This window comes from Stigmatopora nigra, chromosome 10 (assembly GCF_051989575.1).
Source record: "Stigmatopora nigra isolate UIUO_SnigA chromosome 10, RoL_Snig_1.1, whole genome shotgun sequence".
NCBI classification, from domain to species: domain Eukaryota; kingdom Metazoa; phylum Chordata; class Actinopteri; order Syngnathiformes; family Syngnathidae; genus Stigmatopora; species Stigmatopora nigra.
Genome location: NC_135517.1, coordinates 5,823,927 through 5,851,486, shown reverse-complemented (window position 1 = coordinate 5,851,486; position 27,560 = coordinate 5,823,927). Strand labels below are relative to the sequence as shown.

The 27,560-nt window shown below is 38.9% G+C and overlaps 1 protein-coding gene across 1 annotated transcript in view; it reads right to left on the bottom strand.

The window, feature by feature from the left end:
* The window catches only part of ca16b (carbonic anhydrase XVI b), a 55,211-nt gene that overhangs the window by 12,530 nt on the left and 15,121 nt on the right, over positions 1-27,560 (bottom strand). Inside the window, exons 3-12 of the mRNA XM_077726443.1 lie at positions 15,454-15,633; positions 12,661-12,809; positions 10,156-10,251; positions 8,463-8,529; positions 7,114-7,271; positions 6,061-6,253; positions 3,590-3,774; positions 1,385-1,493; positions 901-950; positions 78-813 (exon numbers count right to left, since the gene is read on the bottom strand). Coding sequence (XP_077582569.1) covers positions 78-813; positions 901-950; positions 1,385-1,493; positions 3,590-3,774; positions 6,061-6,253; positions 7,114-7,271; positions 8,463-8,529; positions 10,156-10,251; positions 12,661-12,809; positions 15,454-15,633 — 1,923 coding nt within the window. The remainder of the gene's footprint in view (positions 1-77; positions 814-900; positions 951-1,384; positions 1,494-3,589; positions 3,775-6,060; positions 6,254-7,113; positions 7,272-8,462; positions 8,530-10,155; positions 10,252-12,660; positions 12,810-15,453; positions 15,634-27,560) is intronic.

Genomic DNA, 27,560 nt, shown 5'->3' with positions numbered 1-27,560 from the left:
ATACACCATCAGACTCATATAAGCCATTCTTTCAAGTGGTATTTGCAGTAAAATGTTTGAGATAAAGGTAACCTCACCAGTATGGATAGAGAATGGCCAAAGACTCCTTCCATCACTGCTGATCTTGGGTGATAATGTGGAGCTCTGGGGAATCTGCATCACTGCACTGTCATTGCGTGGCTCTTGAGTGGTGGCTGCCTTGGCATCTGTAAGGTTTTCCTGTGAGGGGGTAAGGTGGCCATCTGCTGTTCTGGTAGGGACCGTGCCATCTTGGACTGTGGCTTTCTCTTTGGCTGTGGACGGAGGAGTTGGGTGGACAGGATCTCTGGCCATGGTGTTGTTGGCTTTTGTTTCACCATGAGTAGGCTGTGTCTTGGTTTTTTTCTTCTTCTCTGCACTCCTGTCCTCTTGCTCTCCCTCTCCGTCCCCCTCATCATCTTTCTCCTCCTCGGCCTTAGTCGCGGCCTGGTCATCCTCAGCGGGAGAGTCCGTCTCCACGGCCTGTGGTGGCGCTGGCTCCGTGCTAGGCTTTGTGGGTGGAGTAGATGAGTGGCGTGGCCCAGGAGTGGCTCGAGGAACTTGTGTGGGCCAAACTGAACTGGGCAAAGAGGAGATAACCCCTCCGCTGACACCTAGGCCTGCGAGGAAAGTGCTCGTAACCACAGAAGCCACAGTTGCCTGGCTGCCACTAGAGGAGGGGCCCAGTCCCGTTGCCATTGAAACAATAGAGAAGTGGATGCCAGAAGAGGTCCATGTGGAGGACCCAGAGCTTATAGGAGCCATGTCTGCTGAAGACACCGGAGATACTGTAGGCTGAGAATTAGAGTATATGATGTTACCCATATGTTTGAAAAGGCTTGCTGGTAGACAGTTGTAATGCCATCTAAAAGGTCAACTTACCATCCCAGTCTTCACAATACGAGAACCTTCAAATATTCTTGTGGTATTGGCTGGAATACAAGAGGAAAGTGTACTTATTGCATGAGAGTATTAAATAGAAGTACAAAAAAGTAAAGATTAAATGGTCATGTAAAACAACAACAACAAAAAGGTATACTAATAGCATTTGATGGGTGATGAATAGAATATAAAGTGGAAAAAAAGATAAATGCATTAAATTGTTGCTAATCACCAAAATATATGTTCATAGGAAAAGGTTGTTATTGTTCCCACCCCTAGAGACCACTAATAATATGAATAATGTTAAGTCGTTTCTCAATTTTAATGTGTAAAGCAATCAAATTCGATTAAAATTATGTGCCATTGACTTCGATAGCCTATTCGTAAATTTAAGTGAAACTGAGAAAGACCCTATAAATGTTCACTTGAGAAAAAAGGGGAATATGTTAAAAGTTAACTGCCTGTAGTTTAGGGATTACTGTACCTCTGAATAGTAGCGTTTGGCTGAAGTCGCTGCGCTGGTCATGTTGACATACCGCCTGAACTCTGAACAGGTAGAGGACATCTGGAGACACATTAGTGATGACAGCTTTCTGCAAGAATAGACAGACAATAAAAGTTGGTGGTCATATTGGATATGATCTCGAGTAAGTGCATGTATTATAGCACAAAGTCTATCTTATGAATTAGTTTGACCTGCACATTTACAACTCGAGAGCCAAATACCCGTTACAAAGGCAGCTGCTTGTATTTCTTAAAGACAATTCAGATTAAAGGTGTGCAGATATAGAAACGAAGGCTTGGAATGGATATTAAGTGTGTATAATAAGAAGGTCTGACAGCCAAAGGCGAACTTGAGAGACTGCTCTCAATAAAGTGACAGCGTTTATGTTTCAGTGGCGTGCGGCAACGCTGACAGCCAAATTAAGTGCCTGTCCTATAAATGCACAATCACATGAAATTAATTAAAGCGAGTGAAAGCAAAAGGGACAATCTACTGGAATCTTTTTAAAAACACAGTAGACAAACAACTCTGAGGTTGTTCAGCAGGCAAAGATACAGAGAAAGTTCACTTTAACTTTTAAGAAAAAAAATCCTCATATCAAGTAGCTGTGCTTCTCAAAATGAGGACAGCTCCAGTTTATCTAAGTATTCATCACACTCGGTTTTGAATTCACCCGAGTTCAGGTTTCAGGGGAACTGGCATCCCTTGTGCTTTCTCAACACAAAACTTAATGAGATAGATTTCATGTAAGTTATGATATAACCCAAATTAAATGGTTTTGTAGTTGCAGTAATTCTTTTTGTGCACCAAAAATAAAGCAGACTTTGAATATGGATCATTCCTCACAAACAACTGGGAACAAACTGTTTCCCACTCCCATTGAAACTGTGCGTGTACTTGAAGTTTCTTGTTTTGTCTCTAACTGCACTTTGGAGTGTATAACTGGGATAAGGCAATCGGCACCAGAGAGCACATAGCAGGATTTGAAACCAGTGGGCAGGTAAAAAGAAAAATTGTTGAAACAGTGGTGTATCCTGCAAGCAAGCTGCGGGTGGGGGAGTGGAAAGGAGTGGGTGGGTATGTTTGGAGCTCCTGCAGGCTTTAAGAAGAGGGGCAGATAGCTATTGGATCCCTGCAAACCAAAGACAGCATGAGCTGAGTAGAATATTTAGTGTGTGGAAGAACATGCCTGTAGGTATAAGCCCTGCAGGAGAGATTTCTGCAGAGACATTGAATACGGGAAGACAAAAGAAAAAACCTAAAAGTATTACAGTGACTGGGAAAACACTGATTAAACTCATGTTTAAAATGTGTTTGCAATGAGGTACTGAATTTTCAAGATGGAATTGAAGTTTTGGATGCATTGAGGATCTTCCTGTATCAGCACAGTTGAGACTCTTGCTTTTATAAATGGATCCTGTCAAATCTTTTGTCAAAAATCTATCTGAAATATTTAAGCATTAAAGTTCCCCAAAATAATAAAATAATTTGACTTTCTAACTGATTGTCTTCTGATCTATAATTAAATAAAATTGTGTCAGGTTTTTGTAATGTCGGGAAAGTTATATAGGTTCAATAGTCCAAACAATCAATATTATATTGCTTTGAAATATGTTGATTAAAACCCAGAATATGTACAATTAAATTTGATGCATAGTGAGTAAAACCCTTTTGTGGTGTAACACTTTGGATGGAAAAATCCAAACCAAAGCAAAAAAACAATCTAAAAATCTCAAACACCTTGTTGTAAGTAATTCCATAAAAGTAGAAGCTAACATAGGGGAATGCTTTAGTCTTTTCCATTGTTTAAGTTCCAGTGGCCAGGTGTTTTATCATTTGTTCATGTACCAGTCTAAATGTTAAACGCTACTGATGGAAATGTAATGGATCCTCCTAAAAGAGAGACCCCAGGTGCACACACATGCATTATGGATCAATCTGGCAATGAATGTGACAGGCCCATGTGTCTCTTCACCCAAAAGTGAATGACAGGTCGGGAGCTATGGGGGGGATGTCGGTCAGGGCTTTGATATCAACCACCACCTACATGCATAGTTCTCTATAACCTGTCACCCCCACAATCATGGTGACTGATCCTGTTTGTAAAATCCATATTGCAAAAATCATTGAGATGACTCATTCTCTTGTGTAGATGTCAGTTGTGCATTATCTAAGGGAACCTACCATGCTTTGATCCCCCGTCTTGGTGAAGGTCTCTTCATCAGCAACATCACGCTTTACCCAGCTGTAGGATACTTTGTAGGTGGTGATGGGTGGATGGAACACAGTCAAGGGGCGTTCCCAGCTCACCATCAGAGCCGTTTGATTCAACGGTTGGATCTTCATGCCTACTGGGGCACTGCTGCACACTGTTTGAAAAAGAAAGTGTCCAACATCGAAGAAAAATCAGAATGGGTGATAAATGGTTTGGCAAGAATTATTACATAGGTGTCCAAATAATGACTAAGTCTCTTGTTTATGTGCATTGAGTTCCATTGTTGCCATTAACAATCCCTTGCAGGAAACAGGTAGGGGGGAGGTATAGTGGAAGAGCATGCATAACAACCTGAGGGTGGCAGCATAGGCTGCACCGAGGATACTCAAGACAAACTGGTCATTTTTCCTCAAGTACAATAGGGCAACAGCAGCCAGGAAACAATGTCAACTAATCTTGTGCACACAGGATTTCGTACTAATTTGAATTGTCATAATCATTTATACAGTATAGGGATCAGTGCAAATTATGCTGCCATGACAAAAGACATAATGCTCAGTCTCAGTCGGGGGGAGACTTGAGAGGAAAGAAAATAGAAGACACAAGGGAAAATTCTGAAGGTGTTGATGAAGTGCGACAGTGTGTGAATTGTATTTTGAACCTGTCAAAAGTTAAGTGTCAGAAACTTAGTGATTAATGAAAAAAAGATGACATCATCAGACTTAAAAGTCCACAACCATACGTGGCGACATTCATTATTCATTACAATGCAACCACTTTCAATCTAGTTCATCATTTTAGAATTACTAATGGTCATGACGTTATCGGGTCCTAAATATAGCTCTGACAAAGCTAAAAACTAAATGGCATTTTCACAAAAGAGCATTTTAACATTGTTCTTGGGTTCAAAGGGTGTAGTGATTAGACCATGTAGCCCCACCTCTCAACATTTGCTATCAAACATTTTTCACACGCACGCACACACAACCTTGACAGCTGTCACTGCTGATGATAAAGCATTCACATTGTAGACTCACAATAAGCAGTGAAGCCAAAACAAAGAGCAAAAACTAAGAAAGCTAAGGAGAAAATGATAAACATCGCTGCTGAAAAGAAAGCGTTGGGGGGGGTTAGGGTGGAGTACGAGGTTTTGGAATGGAAATGAGTAGATGCTGTGCCACATTCATTCTGCACACTGACCTAACGCCACAAAAGCAATTTCACAACTTAATTTGTATGCCTCTATTTTAGCTGTGCCACATATTAACAATGATGGCTGATCGGCCTCGTTAGAGAGCTCCAACTTTATCATGAGCATTACCAATCAATTTTCTCCAACAACCCTGCTTTACAGTCTTTCCCATTAATCTTCATCGGTCCCTTATTCAAGGCGCTTCTTATTTTCAGTTACATGTAATAAATGGTTTAAAACTGCCAGTTGTACATAGGGTCTTCAAAAAAAAAGACTGAAAAAAAACAGGTGACAATAAAGAAAAGAAAATCTATATTGTCTGATAACCAAGATTGCTCCAGGGAGTGCAAGCCCACGTGACAACGAAAAGCCTCCTCTTGAAGGCTTTCAAGTGATGGCCAATTAGAAGAAAGTGGGCTTCAGGTATAGATGCCGTATATAGATAGAAGTGAAAACCTTCACCACAGTAGCAACCGGTAAACCTTCAATAATTTTTAAAGAGACAGTGCAATCCCTGAAGGCAGATCTGATCAGAAATTAACAATATATTATGGTAATAGGTCGCAAAACTTGTTTAGTAACTTGCATTTTCCATAAGTAGAATAGAATTTGGCTTTGAATTAGCATCATTCGTTTTATGCAAACCGGAGTACCCGGAGAAAACCCACAAAAGCTAAGGGAGATAAGAGAGAGAGGATAGACCTGGGATCAAACCCTGGACTCCAGAATCGTGATGGCAGCATGCTAACCATTCAGCCACCGGGGTAACTCCATACAAATATGGATGAAATAGATCATTTGGACTTGTTCATTTCTTTAGTATATCAACACACACACACACAAAAATATATGAAGTCTGTCACACTGTAACCGAATTATGCACACAAAAAAAAATCATGATGCGAATAGCTTCGTTCAAGAAATAAATCTGCGACGTGCTCCGTAACAAAACAGGGCATCTAATAAAGTAAACTGAATTGTGTAATACAAGCATCTTCGGGATTTGGATATGTTTACAAGGCCGTGGATAATTTGTTACGACCATTAACCCAATTATGGAAGGGTTATTGGTTGCGTGTAAACATAATTGTTATGAATCTGTCAATGACAGTGAATGATTGCAAAATAATATAGATACATTTTAAAAAATGATTATGTTTCTTTAGTGGATCAAATGGTTTAATGTGAAATAAATGCCATTCCTAATATTTAGTATATTGTAGTGATGGGTGATAGATCTGAGCTCACCTCTTGATGCCTCAGTGCTGTGACTGCTCCCGTGAATGTCAGTCAAGTCTTTCTGCCAGGCATCCATCACTGCAGACTTGAACACTTTCCTGTTATCAAGGTCCTGCAGGGGACGGAAGTTGTTTCTCAGATATTCCACAGACTTGACATGGTCCTGTTGCTCTGTTGTGAATATGGAGTAGAAAGCCTCCAGCTGAAATAGGGGAAAAATAAGAGCATTTTTATATCAGTTAACTGAGGATTATGGACAGTATACCACATCCTTGTGGTCGCTTTTAATTAGTTGACTATTCTAGGAAATTGAGCAAAATTAGTACTAGAAACAGTCACCACTTGACACCAGCAATCACATTCCTTAATGATTATGACCACCTATGGAGTTGTAACTTCTCATTGCAGTAAATTTTTGACCATTGATTGCCAAAAATGATCTGTTCGCACGTGCAATAATGACTACACCACAAAGACGGTGTAGAATTGATGTACACAGTACATACTTCATAGAATACAGAAACATAAAAGAGTCCATGTTGTGCCACAAACTATGTTGCCTTAATCAATAACTTTGCTGTTGAAGAAAAAAATGTCTATTGAACAAGGGATTCTAGAGGATGTTAGGCCAGCTAATATAGGTATTACGGTCGCGCAAATTGCCCACCAGAGGATCAGTAAAAAGTGCAAGGACATGATTTGGAATAAATTAACCCACACACTAAACTAAAATAACGAACGGCTTCAGGTGGTAAAACAATGCTTATGGTAATCCCTTCACCCTCACACTCATACCTAGGGATAATTTATAGTGTCCAGAAATGAATGGTTTAAATAAAAAGTCTGATCGATAACGATTAAACAAAAATACAACGTATGCATACACACACACACACGTTTGTACATGGTTGGAATGACGTCCAGAAGAGAGAAAGATACCGAAAGATAAGTTCACGTGCAGCGTTGTGCGGTCAACAGCATCCATTGGAAGTGTGCAAATGGAATCTGACCGTGCGTAGAGAATATTCAGTCTGGGCATGGAAGTGTTCGCACTAAACAAACCTGTGAGTGGGATAGATAAACAGGCCTGGAAAAGATGATCCACTCCACCACCTTGCTGCAGGGCGGCATGGTCAAAGAGCCGGTGTATCGGTAATAGCTATCCACTGACGATGGCAGCAAGTCCCTTAGGATGAATGACCTAAGGTTGGTCTCCTTTTCTGAGGACAACACAAGAAGAGCAAAAAGTTGTTTACCAGTCAAAACACCTTATCTTTAAGACCATGCCTGTCTAGAGTGAAATGTATGCCTAGGTTTAGCTGATTTTATCTCACTTGCCCTCATTTGAAAGCACCGGAAAGCTGTGTGCTCAGATGGCTGAGGGAGATGAGCAGAGGGAGCTCAGTCAGGTAAAATTGTATGCTCTGGCACTGATCTGAGGGTGGGTGCTAGCCTGTTCTACACCAGAGAACAACTGTGGACACGAGGATTAGGCGAGATTTGACTGATTTCTAGATCGGCTCTATCTGATCAGAACCAGGATAGGCAAACCAAACAAATAGGAATTGTTTTGTGACACACGAGGACATCCATTTATCTCCCATCAATCCAATATATCAGGGGCCTTCTCAGTAGGTATGTCCTATGCTCTGAAACTATACTATAAGTACAGTCGTACCTCTACTTACTTAGAGATGTAATTAAATTATCTTATTCGTTCTACGATCCTTATACTACTACCAACTTTAAAATTTGGTCAAAGTGTCCTAGTTTTGTATGAAATGTGAGGAAATACACAAAATTATAAGATGATGAGTTATTAATGTCTTAAAAAAGGAAATTTGGAAATTAAATATGTTTTGTGCATCTAACCGCCATCACTGATGTACATTTTAATCTATGTAAACACCACACTGTTGGCACACAACTGTACTGACAAAGACAATTTGTGTTGTAAAAGAGTTGCCAGTTGAAATAAACCTGCAGCAGTGAATAACAGGCAATGCAAACAGAGATGATTCGGGTCTGCTCAATTCATACAGTAAAGCTAACAAAAGCAATATTTCAGGCTTACTCATACCTTAAAGTACTATTCAAGGCAACACAAGGCAAAATATGAACTCTTCCAGGAGGCTCGATTTATGAAAATATAAACACACATGAGGGCTGAGTCATCATTATTTTAAGACCATATGTGCTAAAAAAAAATCCACCTATTCATGTGACACTCTAAAAGACCAGCATTATTTTTTTCCTCATTTTGATGCCAGTCGTTGTTCAGATCTTGTCTTCCAGGTCTAATTTAGGACTATATCAGTGCAAAGGCCCGAGTAGCTGAAAATAAGGCTAGCATCTTTTGTTTCTCTAAATTTGAAGATGTTGCATTTTTCATGATAAACTTAATCGCTTACCGTGATGTACCACTCCTTTCAAACCCTGGATAATGGGCTCTACAGCAGGATTATCTCTTTGCCCGAGCTGCAAGAAAGAGTCAGAAGCAAAATATTACAAACGCTGACAGCAGTAAAACAATAACAGTCGATAAGGGCACAGCAACATTTGTTAACTCATTAATACAGTTAAATTGATCACCTAAAAGAGAAATTGGTTAGTTTAGCTTTGAAGATTTAGAGAAATGTGTAAAAACGATTTATATTATATATCTATATATTAAGAGTGATTGATATCTTAATACCCCCATATCTCTCTATCTTAAATCTATATGCAAGCCAACTACCACATTCCCGAAACTGTTCTGTTGATTGAAAGCTACAAATTGTCAATAGCTGTGCAATCATGTACGACTTACATTGTACATAAGTGGTTATTTTGTCTACATGTTCCCTGAAATTGGCAGGCAACTTGTCCAAGATGTACCCTGGGGGTCAGCTGGCAAAGGCTTCCACTTACTTGGGACTCTCATGAGGACCATCGCTCATGAATTATATAGTTCTTGCTCACGTGGAAGTTTTTTTTTTGCACCTGCAATATCTAATAATTGATTGGTTAATATGATACATATTATAAACTCTTATAAAGTCCTTCACCCGATACTTTCTATGTAAAAATATGTTTCTTTAACTTTTGGACAAATAAAGAGAAAGTCCAACTAGGATTTCACATTAAATATTTCAATTCAACACCGCTATTTAAATAAGCGAAGCCCTCTTTTCATGGTCACAAAGTCTGGTCACAATTTCTCTGATGCCCCATTATATACGTGTCCTAGATAGGTTGATGATTGAAAATATTGGGACGCAAAGACCGAGCTTTCCATGCTATATATTAATTCAAATGAGTCTGAGGAGAGTAAATACATGGATGTGAATGCTGAATGAGGATAATTCACACGCCATAGAGGCCATTATTAGGCCTTTTGGGATCTAAAGATTACTCCTATTAGTGATTAGAGATGGTAAATCTAAGCTGATGTGTATGTATGTGTTTGGACATGTACTAAAACCCCTTACTGTGTAAAATGCTACTCAGCGGATTGTGTATAAGGGTGCTAATTGCAGTAAGCAATAGAGGTGTCACAGCGCAACATGGGCATTTAGGTTCTCCCACATACATAGTCCATCATTGTCTGATAGTAGACCTACATTAAAAACACCTGTGTTCCCATTCCAGCCCCCCTCCCCATCATCTCCTCCACCTTAATCACTGACCCTTGAGTGTGTGCCGTTAGGCGGAATGTTAGTGCACATTGATCACTTACCATCAATTGTACAAATACCCACACCTAATAGAAATTAGTGCATTACACTGTTGTAGACCCTGAAGTTGTCAGGTGAATGTTTTTCCAGGATACATATATCTCACGGGTATTTTTGCAGTAAGTAGAAATTAGGAACACTGTTATATATCAAGAGCTGGTGTGCTTAGACCTTAAGGGAACAATTTGTAGCATTTTAGGAAGTCAGCAACAAACTGGTGGGATGATACTCTCGTTGGAACTCGGTGCAGCATTTTTTTAATTGATAGCATCGGTATTGATTAATTTTGCATCAGTAAACATATGTCTATATGTATGTGTATATACACGTGTGTATATATGTGTGTGCGTCTTTGCTGTGTTTGTGATGGTCGTTCGTGTTGCATTACCTCAAAGAAAACTGACATGGCGGCAATGATGCGTCTCTCCTTGATGGCCGCGCTGAGGCTGTCAAAGTCATCCGAATTGTAAAGGTAGATCTGCATCTGGGATGGGGGAAAGAACATGTATCGCTTAAGGAGTGGACAAGGAGAACTAACTGTCCTGCCATAAATTCACACTACACACTGCTGGGAAGCTGATGAAAGGCTTTTTTGAGAGGTATAAAGGAGGGCGTATTTATCACCCTCATAAATCTCCTATAATGTGTGCCATTTCTTTTTGTGTTCTGCCACTACTCTAATATGCTTTAGAAATTCCAAGTCCTGTTTCTCAGGACTACTGTGCTTACAGAGACGGACAGAACTGTAGGAATTTGCTCTTTTTCTGCTGTGAGATCTAAGAGAATAAAACGCTTCTCATCAGTGCTCCCAATTACCTTGAATCACCCGCAACACTGTTTGTTGTTCCACAACAAAGTTTAAAATATGTGGCTAAAATGCAAAAACTATGATAAAAAGAGTAGAGAATGCCTGTCATGCCTTCATTTGCTCTCAAAAAGAATTTGATTGCTTCCATTTCCAACCAGACACAATGACACGTGGTGATGATCAAAATCAGTAAATTATTCTAGAGGTAGTAATTAGACCTATCCATCATTACGGTCTAGACTCTTTAATTTCTAAAGCCTTTCATGGTACTGAATCCAGTTAATTGGTCCTAATAAATGGTCCTAATTGTTGATTTAATTCCTGGGTTTAATAGAAAACTTTGAGAGTTTGTCTGCTGCAAAAAGACCACTTTGAAAGTGTGCAAAACAGTTGAGTAGGCACAGAAAGTATAAACATTTGGTAAAAGACATACTGGGAGGGGGAGACAAATGGTAAAAGAATAACCTAATTCAGATGATTTATATAATTTGCTTTAACTACAGCTTTAAGTGAATTTAATTATTGTCTGGGAACACTGCAAGAGAGAGCAGTAGCCATTTTTTACATGTCACGTTAATAATTAAATGGTGTCCCATAGGCTTTCATTTAGCCACAGAGATAAACTATTGTGACCTGCTCTTGTAAAAAAAATAACAAAGGCATTTATACCGAAAATACTTTCATAACAGGTTTGTAAAGTAAAAATAAATTTTAGGGGAACTGCAGAAGCAGGTGGTTGAAGCAAACTCAAATATTTTTGGCATGTTTGCTTCCATTAGTGCATTTAACACATTTTAACAGTATTTTTACAGGCATTTTCAACAAGGGACCAGGGATAACAGGTGCACACCTGACAAAAAATATTTGAGCTCAATTATTTACCTCCAGTTCTCTGTTTTGCTCTGTGGTAGAGTTTGTATTGTCTACATGAGATATATTTTGGGTCTGAATTTGGCCACTTCCCCTTCTTCTTGCCCCAATGTTTCTCTCAACGCGCAATGGCCCATTTCATATTCCAAATTAAGTAGAAATTGATAAAAAGCTAACCATGTTTGGTATCATTTCCCATGATAGCAAGGTATTGAGGCAGAAGAGAAGACAATAAGTAATAAGTGTGTGGGAGGTAAGGTCTTAAGATTCTTTGTAACACTTGCTACCAGAGTGTTGGTAAATGTTTTTGTCTTAAACACAGCTTGATTCTCTCACTTCTAACCCACGCAAAGATCCCACAATGCTTCAAACTGGCCAAGGTAGTGCTTCAAATTCTCAACAGGAAATATATGTCATATTGGTAACATTGATATTTGTAACTGTATGTAACTATATGTATGCATATGTGTGTGTGTATGAAAAAATATATATTTATACATACATAGACCGAAATACACATATACACACAGAGAAAATCTATATTTGAGATGAAGTATATAATTTATGATAATGTTTCTTTCCTAACAGCTGCACTTCTACTTGATCAAGAGCTGCACTGTATACAATCTCAACGCGTTGAATGCAAAATGGCAAGGCAAAAATTCATCTAATTATAGAGGCATTCAGGATCAAAAGCTTTCTGTGCAGAGACGGCAAAGAAAGAAACACACATGGACTCGAGGGATGCATCTGCAGACTAAAGACATGCCATGTAAAAACCAGGGTTAAATGCCAATTGCCAGAAAATTAATGCAAAAGGACGACAACAGTAGCCGATTCAGTAGGCGTAATTAGACATGTAAAGACCAATGACAGTTGAACTGATTTTATGACGGTCATATCCATTTATTCTTATTGTTCTATTTTCTTCGTCTGAATCCAATACTAAAATAATTTCCAAATCCCACAAAAATGTGTTATACTTACCAATACATATACAAGTAGTTTAAACTATTAGCTAAGCTTGGCTCAAGATTATTTAAATTATTGTCTTGGTACAAGCTATTGCACAAGTTTCCGGTTTAAAATGTGTACGTTAGCACTTTTTAGCATCTTTAAGCATTTATGGAAAACACTTAGGTAAAGATAAAGGATGGTTCAAAAAGTTACTTAAGTGTATATTTTTGGTGGTAATATGTTGACCGGACACTTTACCTCGACGGGAAACCGTCTGCCATTGATGCTGTGCTCTGAACCTGCTGATGCATTACTCTGGCCCCAATGAAACTCGATCTTCTCAGCCTTAAAGCGGCCCGGCAGTCCAGCACCTCGCACAAAGTAGTCATCTTTTAGGAGAACCGCAACTATAAACAGAAAATTGAAAGGGTTACGGAAAAAAAAAATCAATAGTTATATTCAATATGTCTTGACTTGATGCCGTCGACAACTGAAAGATTTGGTCTTACTTTGGGAGATAAAATACAATTAAAGGATAAAAAAAATAAAAAAAACGTTGCAGTTTCATTAAAGCGGCAATAAAAGCATTTCTGTATATAGAAGCCTTTAGCTTGTCTGCAGTTGATATCATTAGCCAGATTAGGCCTTGTGTTGTGTCGGCTGATCCCCTGTTACAGGGGGATTTAGACAGCTTCTCGGCCCACTTGTAATCATATCACAAAGGCACACACAGACCCCAAGTCAATACAGAAGACAGGAAGAACATGCTGTGCACAGTGACTAGGTGAAATCTTGATAAATGAATCGGATCACCCTGTGATGGAAAGCAGGGAGACATTTGAAAAACGGTGACATTCAGGGAAAATAGGAGTGAAGAGCAAAGAAGAGCATCAGGAGATTGAGGGATGAGCAGAGCCCCTGTCGTAAGGCTCCAAAGAAATCTGCCAGCAGCATTAACATGCCAGTGCTGCTTAAGTTGATGGCACAGCTCACAGAGAAAGGGGTTTTAGATGTGGATGATTTTCGAAGAATCAAAAGTATAAGGGTCAGACAGTAATGGGAGTAGGTCACCAATCATGCAAACTTACTAGTGCAAGTTATTTGACAAGATGCATAGGAAAAATATTGACGGAGTTGATAAATCCCTTCTACTGCTGCTGTCGAAGCACTGTAATCCAGTGCTCAACACGAGGAAAGTCAAGGAGCGGCAGAACTAGCTGGCCCTGGGAGTTTCATTAGAAATGCGCTACCGGGTGTGTTTGAACCCTCCAACAGCAGAGTGGGAATTAGAAGCTAAGCCAAAAAGACCTTGAATCACAGCCTGCGAAAGAAGGGGAGTGTGTGTGAAAATAAATCCTTGATCAATGCAAATGTCTCTGGGGCCACCCGATCCACCGTGAATTTGGTGCAAAGTTGTTTGAAATTTGACTCATAAATGTTTTTGTTGAGGAGCACTGTGCCTGGCGGCCAATCAGTTTGATCTCAAAGCTGACACAAGGGAACTTTTCAGACTTCTAGATTACAGTATTGACTTTTGAAATTATATAAAATGTCTTAAACCCTGTATGTGTCTTTTTGTCTTTTTAATGATGAGTACACTTGTGTTGAGTGGCACAATGTGTAATAATAGACTCTGAACTGTCAAATTAAGAGTATCTTCCATGCAGATGAAGTGACAGGGAAATGTGGCACATGTGCCTCTTTGACTGAAAATACATTTAAAAAATTCACTCTCTTAGAATGCCAAATACTTCTACATTTAAAGTAAAATTTTGATTTGCGGATTAAAACATCTGAGGCAAAAGCTCAAGTAGGAACTATTCCCTTCTCCCCAGTTGGTCTCTATGGTAAAATTAGTAAATGGCCTTTCAATTTTATAGTGCTTTTCCATCTTTCAGGCCCACAAAGTGTGTTAACACTGTCTCCTCATTTAGCTACCAATGATGCAACCTTGTGGGGGTTCAGTATCTCACTCAAGGACACTTAAACATTGTCATAGGACCTCAGGTTGGGAGGCATCCAGAATTTGCACAGTGCAAAGCAGTTTGAAATCCTCTCGTCAAGCCAAGTGTTAAAAAGCGGTGTTATTTCCATCTGTGTAAATAAGCAGCCCAAAGCTTTGCTGTCCCAGTGGCCTCGGTTGTCATGGAGGCTAACAACTCTAATCATAATCAAATGCAAAGATGACAGTACTATCTTTGAGGCACTGCCAAAAGCGCAAGATATCAATTCAGGTCAGGGTTTTCACACCTCTGGTCTATGGATTTAGCAGGAGATAGTGTCTGAGTTTGGGAGGGGTGGGGGGTGGGGTGGCAATCTTCAAAATCTGTTTGTACATGATGTATCGAGCCTGTAAAATGACAACGAGCGAGGTTGGACTTCTGTTCATAAGAAGGATTTACAAATATAACAAAGGATTAGTATCAGTGTTGATTGTTTCTCACTTCATGGAAACAGTAAATATTTTACATTTTGGGTTTGAAGCATAGGTTCATAGGGTAGACGTTTGGATTTTACAATCTATTAGAATATTTCTTTCTTGAAATGTGATCTTGTGCCATGTAACAGGTCAATTGTAGACTCATCAGTCCACATCGCACTTTCTTTTTGTGTCAATCCATCTCGTATTAGTAAAATGCATTAGTTATTAGGGTTTTCACTCCGTACTATTAATTTGTAACTTGCATTTGGGGATGTACTGATTAATACTGCACTGTATTTTAATAAGCAATGCTTTTCCAAAGTGTTACTGAGCCCATATGGCAACATCCTTGCACATTAATGCAGTGCTACCGGAGGCATCGACGTTCAACGTTGTTTATAAACTGTTGGGACTTTTTGTTCGAGCTTGTGACCATCTGAACGTTTCTAGAATGTTCAGTAGAGCCAAAACTAATAAAAAATAATAGTGACCTGTTTCACAGTACCCTGCTCACCAGCATAAGGCTACAAACATTTTTGAGCATTCTTTAACAGGGTTGATGTGTGATGTATTTACAGTATAAACATATACATTTAATTACTGAACTGTACATTTGAAAAAGTACTGACCTGTTTTTCCGGTGTTTTTCATGGTGGTCTGGTTGGAGGACTCCTTGCTGAATTTGTCAAGTTCCAACTCCTGATACTCGTCCGAAATCAGAGCTTGTTCCTCTACAATATTGATGGGTGATTGTTTTTTTGCAGCACATTCTGGGTATAATGTCGACCAGCCTCGTGGTCCATGGCTTCCTATGGAAACACGTACAACAAGAAGTTTTAAAAACAGCTGTTATACATGTATCAACCACAATCTGTTTTTATTTTAGAAGTTCGATGACAAAGCATTTGAAACAGCACATCAATAAGCCTGCTAACTACAGTGCTAGGATGTAAATCATCCATTCATTTTAAAAACACTTGTCTCCACAGATTAGGACAGACAACCAATTGCAATCACACTACCAGCAAGTGGGAATGGAACCCACGCTGCCCGCACCAAAGTCAGACGAAAGAACCACTGCACCATTGGGTGATCCTTCATGAATTTGACAGCCTTTCTTATCTTGGACCAGTAATTTGCATATCAAAGCATTTCTTAACCTGAAAATGTCATATATAGAATCATTCGTATGTACAGGTAAGACTGTAATCAATGATTAAAAATTCTTTCCTACACAACAACTTGAAGCAAACATAGAATACAGAATTGAACCAAATGACAGTCCTGGTAAATTAAGAGAAATGGTTCCATTTAAACAAGTCAGTAAGCAAACTAAGCAAACTAAGTTCCTGTAGAATCCCCATCCACTGTCTGCTCTTTTAATCCTCTATCCCCTACAGTGCCACTTTTGCAAAAAAATAATCCATAACCGACAGTGGTCCCCTTGATCTCTTCTCGGCTACAATGGGCCAATGCAACAACAAAAGATGAAGGATCAGGGGAACAAGAAAGCTTGCATGGATTGGAACTTTTTCTGGGTTAACACAATATTCAGGATCCCATTCGCACCAGATATAGGGAAATTTAGCAACTCTCAAATGAAAAAAGACACAAGAATCCCTCTTAATCCAGAATAGATTTACTTCTTGCTAAGTATAAACACTTTAGAGCCATAGGCCTTGTCCTTCAGTCTTCAGAAACAACAGCATTATCCAGGATTATTTGGGAATTATCAAACACAACAATCCCACCCATCTCAATGATTATTGTTCTCACGCATAACAGGAACAAGCCCACTATTTTCGAATAACTATGATTAAAGTTTGAGAATCAGAATATTCATTAAATCATCATCTGTAACGCTTAATCCTACGAAGGTCGTTATGGTGCTGGAGCCTTTCCGAAGATGGCGCAAAACAGGCGAGGTTACACACCCACATGATACCAGTCAATTTTCTTTTGCATGAACAAGGTATATTTAACCATCTGATTTTAAACATGCCTTGTAAATATGCGAGAACCAGGCACTAAAATACGTTGAAATAACAAGTAGAAATTAATACAGGCCTTGAATTTTTAAATAAAAAAATGTATAAACATTTAGAACATATATTTTAAATACACAATGAAGAGAAGAAAGAAATATATATAAATATATTTTTTCTCTTCATTGTGTAATTAAAATAACGTGTCTGTTTGTGTGTCTAACAGACCCAAATACTAAGGTTTACAGGTCCTGATTAAATGAGTGGAATTGTCATGTAAAGCTGAAAGATTTTGAGTCTGACTGAAAAAAAATGTCCCCATCGCATTAGTGACAAGGATTACGGTACACTTGTTATTCATTGGTTTATAAAAAAAAATCATAAATCTACCAAAGAAGCATATCTGCAAATTCCATAAAAATGCATAACTTATTTCAATTTATTACAGAACATAATCTATTTATACAGGGTGATTATATAGGAAATAAAGTGATTGTTTATTTAAATACACATTCTGAGGAAAACTTACTGTGTTGTACTTCAGAAGCAGAAAGTTTCTTTTTAACCATTTTTGATCTAACTGTTTTTTTTTAGTTCAATATCGAGCAGACACTCTTTGTACAGAAAATATTGATTCTCTTGTAGAAGCCGAGAATTTGCTTTTACGTGTTGGGCTTCATGTTTCTAGGCCAAGGACTAGGGCAGATCGAACCAAGACGGGGTAGCTTCACAGTAATGCGTTGCCAGAATATAATGTTGATGAACGTAAAAGTTATCTTTCTAAAATGTTTGAGTTATGCAATAACTTCCATCTGTTTCAAGAATACAAGACAAAGGCAAATCAAAAGTCACAATTCTCTTTTACTGTCTGACGTACAATGCCTCGAGTTGCTTTAAAGAGGCCCCATTTTATGAACTAACAACGTATTTTATATGCCTAAAAGAACAAAAGGACAATTCATTTTTCTCTATTTTTCTCAGGAGTGCCAAAATACAAATGAATTCATAAATAGTTGCGAGGCAAACATAAAGGACCAAGTGGCACATAATTGAGAACAAATAGGTCGCAACAAACACTGTACCTGTGGTGTGGGGGGCAATTAAAGAGCAAAAACACATTTTATTCGAGGTATCAGCACATCAATCAGACAATGGAGGGCTGAGATATATTGGATTCATTTGTATCTTTGCAATACATCAGCATGGCTAAAATAAACCTAGTAGTCTCAACTCTATACAAGGCCACGGTTGGAATATTTAATAAAATATAATTTAACATGCAACAATTTTTCTCTAACATCTTATTTTGGCCAGCATCCAAACCCATCAACACAGATATCAGATGGCACGTGGTTTGTTTGATTCAACACTATGAAAACAATGTTGATTAAATATGCAAACTCCCACTATCATCAAGCTATTTACCCAGATGTTCGCTCACAGGTAACATTTCATGGCATTATTTTGTTAAGAGGATTATGATTTAAAAAAGGGATTTAATGTTTTGAATCCGAAAGTAAAATGTTTTTGTGGGAGTCTTTGCTATTAGAGAGCAAACTAATCCACATTGTTCGTTAGGCACCAACTCAAAACCAATGAACATGCAAGATTTACTGAACATACAACTAGGAATCACATATTGTTGCACCTGGATCGCCAGATTTTGAGGAGTCTTTATTATGTGTATTGAGTGGGTACCTAATGGTGTAGAGGTTCACTCGCCTGATTTCATTGTGGGCAGGCTCGGTCGGGATGGATTCCCGCTGGCGGTGGTATGATTGTCAATGCGGATGGTCGTTTGTCTCTCTGTGTGCCCTACGGCTGATTGGCAAACAGACTAGGGTGTCCTCTGCCTTTCGCCCAAAGACATCTGGGTTAGGCTCCAGCAACACCCGCAACCCTTTCGAGGATGTGCGGTAAGGAGGATGAATGAACGAATGAGTACCTTTAATAAAAAGGAAGGTACATTCTTTGCTCATTTTTGGGTCAAATAGGAAGTTGTGCATCCTGGCATTTAGGGCAACTAATCAACACTAACTTGTCATTGCTATATGTGTTTACATTATCTTGTTCAATGCAGTAAATCTCAGGCTGTAGATTCAGTAGAATTGTTCAGCTCTGTTAATAAGGCCACATTTTTCTTCTTGGCATTCCAAGAGATTGTTGAACAAGACGCCTGCTGTCAGGTACAAACTGCTGACCCAACACCAGATGGTGGAGCCACATTTTGCAACAGAGAGGTGTCAAATGTCTTTGTTGGACAAACAATGAGAACGACCCTATTTTTCTTCACTCACTCAATGGCTTATGCCAATATGTCATTTTAGAAAACAACCACAAGCCACTTTTCTTGGAAGCACGTTTGCCTATAGCCTATATTCCAATTCGAAAGCTTTGTTAATAGTATATTCGACATAGTAAGATTCCCAGTATGTGGTTTCACAATAAACATCTCCAGTTACGTTAGATGTAAATCAATGGAAGTCCCTGTATGACTAGCTCCCAAACAACCACAAATGATTACAAAAATCAACAATCGAGGGATGCATACTAAAAAGGAAAACATTTGCTGTGAATGAGGCATCTAGTTTTAGTAGCTGTTAACTGTAATACATTTTTAAACAAAATAAAATTATGGGCATCGGTCTGGAAAAATACAGATTGGATCGTAAGTCAAAAGCTCAACATCGGTACCTCCCTATTAACAAGCAACTGATGCTTGCACAGTGTCGACATGGGATGACGGGATAAAACTGGAGTTCATTTTGAAAACAGTATAACAGTGTTGGGGGTGGGGCTGCAGTTGGTTATGAATTACAACTGGCAAACATGTCTGAATATAGTTATTGCGGTTTCGAGACGGCTTTGAACAAGAATCATAGTGAAGAAAATCACCCTGGCAAAATGGGGGCAGCCACATTTGATAAGTGACTGTAACAGAGACTAAATAGGGTCATGCTGCCAAAACGACACACCGTCATAAAATCAAAGCAGTGTCAAAAATGAGACAACACCGCTAGACTGTCTTTTGAGACATAAATGTACGGTTGGATGAGCAACCCACGACAGCCGCCCTGCTAGAGTCATTCAAACAGTCAAATGATGTACTACGTACAAATTGCAAAAGTGTGTCAGTCAAGTGCATTTGTATAATTCCATAAACTTCCAAAAGAGCTTTTTAGAAATTATTTTTAAAGCCAGGAATTACATAACTCTCCCAGAGGGTTTCAGTAGGCTTCAAAGGCAAGTGATGTAATTTCGAAGTATAGAGTAATTTATAATTTACTATCATGCGTTTGGTTTTATTTTTAAATCTAACTTTTTACCAAAACCTTAAGAGGCAGTCATCCTTCACCACTTCACGGTTTCAACATTTACGGCTTTCAATACATCGCATTATTGTATATTAAGTATCCAAATCACAAATCTTCATAAAATATCTAAAAATTAACTACGAAACTCACAAGCGGAAGACAGGGTATGAAAAATGGCGGAAGTCAGGGCACTGCCACCCAACAACAAAGAATTGAAATTTCACCATAGATGAATGATGCAAAGACTACAAAGGAAGTGTGATGAGGATATAGAAGGCTTTTGAAGGTCAACATGAAAGAGACAAATAAACATGTCACCAGTACAAGGAGATGAGGCCGCTTTTAAAACAGCATCTTTATCTTTGCTTCCTATAGGATGAGATGAGTTTCACAACACACAGATTTAGTCTTCTACTGCTCCCAGAAAACATTGAAACAGCAAGAAAGCAGGATTTAAATTGAGAAACTAACTACTAAAGTGAGCAAAAAGTGATATTCTCAGGCACTAACCAGAAAGAAAACAATTGAATACAAGTTACATAAGGATAATTTTGAGGCGTTACTTAACCTCAACTTGATTCCATTACAAAATTTTAACACTTATGACCTAACAGCACTTAGTTGCCATTCCAAAATCCGGCTTCCACTTCCAGCTAATGTCTCCAGAAGAGGGTGGAGCGCAAGATAAACAATCCATTTGTCTTGATACATGCCTTAAAACAACACCACCCTCACCCCACACCAAAAAAAAAAGGATTAACAATGCACTACACACTGGAAAATGAACTTTCCAATCACATCATGTTCTTTCATGAGTCACTTGGAACTAAATTATTATTAAAAGTATTTTTTGCTGTCTGAGACATCGTTATAAGACAGTGGTTCTTAACCTGGGTTTGATCAAACCATAGGGGTTCGGTGGAGCCTTTGGCAAGGGGGTCAAGACATCAACTCATCTTGTCTATAAACAACATACTTCACTTGACCATCACTGGGTGCACATGAAAAAAAATGTTTTTACACAAAAGTACGGTTTGGTGAATGTGCATATAAAACTGGTGGGTTTCGGTAGCTCCAACAAGGTTAAGCACCACTATTATAAGACCATTTATTTCAAGTTGCTTTGCTGTGTGCTGAGAAGTAGGCATCTGATAAGAATGGCGCCAAGGCTTTCTCTAAGGTTGAGCTCAATCTTTAATCAAGGGTCATTGTGTTCCTAACAGTAGCCCAAATACATAAAAGCAAGCAAAGGAAGTGCTAAATCATACATACATCAGAGTCTAATTGGCCAGCAGAATGAACCCTTGCCAAAATATTGTTTTCCCTCTGTGCTATCTGCTTCCATCTCGTGGACTTTCATAGAAACGGTGGCTTCCTGCTCATGGGTGTTGGCCGCTGCATAAGTACAACATCCCTTGGTCTGTAAAAATAATCTCGAGGACCTTGTGTACAGAAAGCAGAGCGACGGAAATACATGCAGTCTGACGAGGAAGTGCTTCCCTAAAACTGAAAGATGTTAACAATTTCCCCCTAGCATATCTGGCAGTGGGCCAATGTGTATTAACCAAAGACTAACTCAGCTGCTTAGCATAAATGCATAACCTTGTCAAGTGAACTTCAAAAAGAAAATTTCTCATCTCAATTTGTGCGCCAGTAAGATGAAACGCAACAGTTGGTTGTTATTTAAATATCGTAACACTCAGGCAGAATAATGCAATATCCTCGGGAGCCCTTAGACTTTTTTCTGAACTTTGTCTTTCTTTAACCATTTGGGTGTTACACAAGCAACGTGGATGTGTGTTTCATGTGCCATCACGGGCAACATGTCCTAGTTTATTCTGCTCCACAACACAGTTGCTGTTGTGCCGCCTTGCCTCGCGGCGGCAGGTGGACGGTTTGCCTTGTCAGACAGAGCTGTCCCCTGCCTACCAATAAATTATATAATACCTGAAACCAATGCTCAAAAGCCTTCATTTTATTTCAAACAAAAAAGGAATTTAAAAAAATGGTAATTTGTTGTAGCTTTGATTTTATGATTAGGAAAGAAACCTCAAGCGATTGAATTTCCAATTTTTAATACATAAATAAAATAAGTAATGAAAAAAAATAGGACTTTGTTTGCACTAGTTAAATTAAGATAGTTTAAGTCCAAGGAGGAGTTCTGGTCAGCGTTGGCAATATGACCCAATTTCAAAATTTACGATAGGAGTTGTGATGTTACAAAGACAAACGGGCTCATTATTTTTGTGCATCCACTGTGCCTAAAGATGGGCGCCAAACATGCAGCTAAACATCTCTAAACGGACACGGTTAAATCACAGATTCAACTCTATAGTCACATTTCAAGTTTACCAGGGACAAAACTGACGTGTAATTGCACAGAACCAAGAATAACGAGTGTATGCCTTGTAAGAGAACTTGAAGTTGTTTTTTTTCTACTTATGTAGTTTGCAATTAAATTGAATAATAGTTTGTGAAATCATTATGATAAATTCTTCGAAAATCTATTATGCCAGCGGCATTAAGATTCAAGTGCCATTTGGGAAGAAAAATGCCTTCTCTTTTCAACCACTTTTAGTAGTTCTTGTCTTGAAGACATTATAGTTTACATTCCCTTGGAATTCTTAAATTTCAATGACAGAAAAAAAAAAAAAAAGTTGTGAGGGTTTTGGGTCTATTGGGTACTTGAAAGATTCCCTCTAACTGCGGGCACCAGGCAGAAGCTGTCGATGTTATCTGAGAATAGAGCTCTATGGGTGGGTAAAACGGTTGAACGCCATAGTGGAGTGGAGTGGAAGTTGGATTTCCCTTTAATTGTGAACACCGGGCGGATGTCGTCGCTCTTATCCAGAAATAAAGCTCTCTGGACGGGTAGCAGCTGGATGCCGCGGAGGAGCGGAGTGGAAGTTGAATTTTCCTTCAAGAGCGGGTACCCGGTGGACGCCGTGGCTCTTATCCGAAAATAGAGCTCTCTGGGCGGGTCAGAAGGCTGGATGTCACGTAGGAGCAAAGTGGAAGTTGGATTTCCTTCAAAACGATGACGGGAATGAGGATAAATGTTAGAGAGTGAATTACTGTGGACTGTTGTCTTGAACCTGTACTTGCAGGAATGAGGGATTGGGAGGGCTGCCGAGGCTCAGTCAATTGCGTTTGCTGTCAATGGGCCTCACGTGAATTCATAAGACGCGTACATGACAGGGAGATTTCACTTGAATCCTTTATTGGGTAGGCTTGGTGTTGTCCTGCATCTTATAATCGCTCATATTGGCGGTCTTAGTCATTTCGCTTTTATGCTCCGTGTAGGGGCCGCTCTATCACTATCCCTGATAAATGATTGGCCGTTCCTTATCATCTTCTTCGTCTACTGAACGTTGGTCTGTGTGTTCACGTCACATGAACACCCCTGATCTATGTAATATAGCAACATTTTGGTTATCTCTTTCATAAAACATCTTTCCTTAATAAACATAATTTAATCAACAACACTTAATCACATTTTGGAGCTCAGTATTACCTCTCATAAGTTATTATTCGAATCATTCAACAAGGTAATCAGGAACCACCAAGGATAGTACCAATGTTTTACACAACAGGTGTCTAAATAATTTACAATCAGGACAGAAATCAATTGTTAGCAGTGTAAATCAGTAAACCCCAGATAGTAGGAAAGGAAAAACGACCTAACCTAAGCAGGGAATGTGTGAGTTCTCGAAGTGATGTAGTGCTAAATGTAATAAATCACTTCTCCTTGCAACTCTCGCAGCTCACCACTTTACTTATACAACTTCGTTATTCAACACCACTTTAGAATCCAAACAAAGCCTGAGCCATCTTCTAATCAATGTTGAAACTGTCAAAGGCCTGCCCCATGTAGTTAACACCACACCTTTGGGCTGATAAGTACTCGTTGCAGACTAAATTATTATGATTATGAGTTTAAAAATTTGCTGAGCTCCTCACCTGCCCTTTCCAGCTCATTACCATAACCAAATTACAGAAGCGATTGTGCACTGGCAATCTAACGCTTCCTCTTTATTGCAATTCCAAAAGGCAAAGCTTGTCCACATCCATTAAGAAAACCTAAGCTACAAACAAGGCCTAATATGCGTCCTCAAGGCACAACAGCAGTATGTGATTCCTGAAATTAAATTATGTTTACATAGCAAACTTGTGTGTCGAGCACATCAATCATCAGTCTAAATGGAAAAAAGCAGAAACATCACAGTGTGCTTTTGGGTGCTGCCTTTGTGTGTAGTATCTATGAAGTATGAGGGCATGCCAGTGTGACAATACAAGAAATCAACTGCAATAAAAGCACACTGATACACCCTTAGCTCAAGGCTCAGTAACCCCTAATTTATTTCCATCCTTAATATATTTACCTCATCGAGAGAAAGGAAACAAACTGCCAGAGGCAGTGGGAAGTAAGATGATTTGGAACTCAATTCTGTTCATTGCTTGCTGCCAGCATGATACATCATGGAGAATTAAGTTGCCCCCCAACACTGAAGTACGCTAGCCATATTGGCACATCTGTCAAGGGTCCCATCTCCGACAGAGACAAATAGATCTATTCTGGCATACGTAGGCTGAGCCAAATGTGTAGCAATGATGAATAACGAGTAAACACAGACTCTTGCTAAATTCATTTTTAACAATTAATGCTGCTGCATCTCTTTTTGCTTTTATGAATACATGAAGAACAAAATAGAATATACAATTTATTGTGTATAAGCATACTGCGAATAGGTAGAAACTAAATAATGCAGAATATACATTCCATATTTTGAAGAAAATATCAAGATCTGGTTGCGAGAGATAACAGAATATTGTAGTTTCTGGGTCAAGTTCAAATAAACCACAAAGTGCTCAATTAAAGGGCTTAGGCTGCGCCTATACAAACTGCTGCTGGCAATTAAAGCCTCTACTTGCTCATTAAAGACAAAAAAGTATACCTTACAAGTGCCTTGCTGATTGTGGTCATTGTTCATCTATTGGATGTATTATGTTTATTCTAGGGACGGTCCAGTGAGTAGTTGTCCGTCTCCTCGTGCCCGTTTTTTTTTGCTGGCCACCAATTCAAAGTGTCCCCCACCTTGTGCTTATAGTTGCCTGGGTAAGGCTCAAGCACCCCCTAAGAACCCTGTGATGTTAAGCAGTAGAATTAGATTTCCTGACATTCTCCACTATGCTGTTTGTGTCCATGTTTATTTGTCTAGGGAACCAGGGTATCAAAGTACCAGAGAACCAAATGTAATAAATACATACATGATTAAATAAATTATCCTAATTAAACAAGTGGGCATGATGTTGGCAGGGTTTAAGGACGTGCATTAACAGGCCAATTTAATGAGAGTTCAAGGCAATCCTTGCCCACACTGGATGAATTGCATTTACAATTTTCCAAGCTGTGAAAGGGAACACCAGTGCCAAAAGGGAATAAATCTCATCTCATCTCATTTTCTGAACCGCTTTATCCTTATTAGGGTCGCGGAGGGAATACATGTATTAAATAATAATTATAAAAACATAAATGATATAATTTTGGAATGAATAACTTCCTGAATTAATAAAACAATTAAATAGAGTGGTACCTTCTTACAAAATTAATTTGTACCACTAGTGGTTTCATAGCTGATTTTTTTTTGGTAAGTGGAATATATAGAGAGAGAAAATTTAAGACTTTTTAGCGTGCCTTATAGTCGTGAAAATACGGTATATATATGTATATTTATTTTACATTAATAATCATTTTTTATTAAACCTTCTGTTTCTCACATTTTCAGTTGAATCTGAGCTTCAAAATGGTGAGCAGCGTGTGAATCAAACATACTTTTTCATGTGGCTTGACACCCTTTACAAAGGAAAAAGAGCAATACTATGTCACCATGGTGCCAGAAAGAGGAAGCTCCTGCAAGTTAATGCATCAAGAGAAACATTGCTCCCGGTAGACCCTTGTGTATTTAGTGGCACTTGACTTTAAAGCAAACTTGACTGACTGTGTGGCATTCTTTCCAAAGAACCCAGGAGATGCTCTTTAGGCATAAAGATATCCAGCTTATAAATATCCCTAAAGTCCATTTTTCTTTATAGCACAGCTTGTCCGAGACACACACACACGGCCTCATAGTTTTAAGGTAAATGGTCTCCGGCCTTCTTCTGGAGCATTTAGTTTAGTTTTTCTTCATGTACTCTGGTTTCTTCCCACATAATAAAAACATGCATGATAGGCTAATTGAACAGTCGTCATTTCAGTGGGTACAAATGCCTGGCAACCAGTTTGGAGTGTATATTGCCCCCAGACCATTGTTAGTTGGGATAGGCTCCAACATCATCGCAACTCTATACAGTGTTCCATAATATGCAATATGGTAGGATAGCAAGGCAAGGTTATGCGAGAACTGGGCATTAACCACAAGAGTAACAGTATCTTGTTTTATTATTCTGCCTGCTGCTAGGTCAGCATTACAAATAAATTTATGTTCTCAAATGCCTTACCTGGACAAATAAGAGTTGAATAAATATTGAGGATGAAGCAAGCTTGACCAAAGGCTAAGCTACAACACAGGGGATGTGCAGAGTCTGATAATTTCTCTGGGAAGGATGAGAGATAGTACTAGTTTCAAGGAGCTTACCCCAGCTAACCAAGGGCACCAGGCAAAAATCGTGGCCAGCAAATAGCAAGTAACAAGGAGAAATTCGAGTGTCCAATCAGCTTACCACTCACATCTTTGGGATTTGGAAGGGGACCAGAGTACCTGGAGAAAACCCATCCAGTTAAATTTTTACCAATTATCCTATAATTTAAAAAAAAATGATGAGTGGATAATTATTGCCAGGAGATAAATGTGATGTATTTAGCTTATAGAGTGCTCAGGTTGAATATCTGATGGCTCTGCAGTATTATGTGTTGCATCTAGAAACTTTGATTGACATCGTCCTCAAGCTCGTCTGTAAAAGCTATATGACTGTGATTTTTTTACATATTAATTTATATACAAGTAACTGAAATACAATACGAATATGTTTTGAATACTAGTGAAGAGATGAAGGGTCTCATTCCATCTCATTTTCTGAATGGCTTTATCCTCATTAGGGTGGCGGGGGGTGCTGGAGCCTATCCTAGCTGACTCTGGGCCAGAGGCGAGATGAAGGGTGTTAATTTAAAACCAGATTCCTACAGGATGTTGAATATGAAACTAAGTATATGCACGTTAGAGTACGAAGCTCAGTGTTGAAGCTTTGTTTACTCACCAGTGCTTTCGAGCTTTAGCCTCTGCCAGCTGTCTGCATTTCTTTTTCCACTCACTTGAACAGAGCAAATGCACTTAATAACCATTTAGCTGCTGAGGCACGCTTGTCGGTCCTCCATTCACAACCTAAGCTGCTAATTACCTTTTCAATGCAACGGGCATTTCTATGTTGCCTCAATGGCAT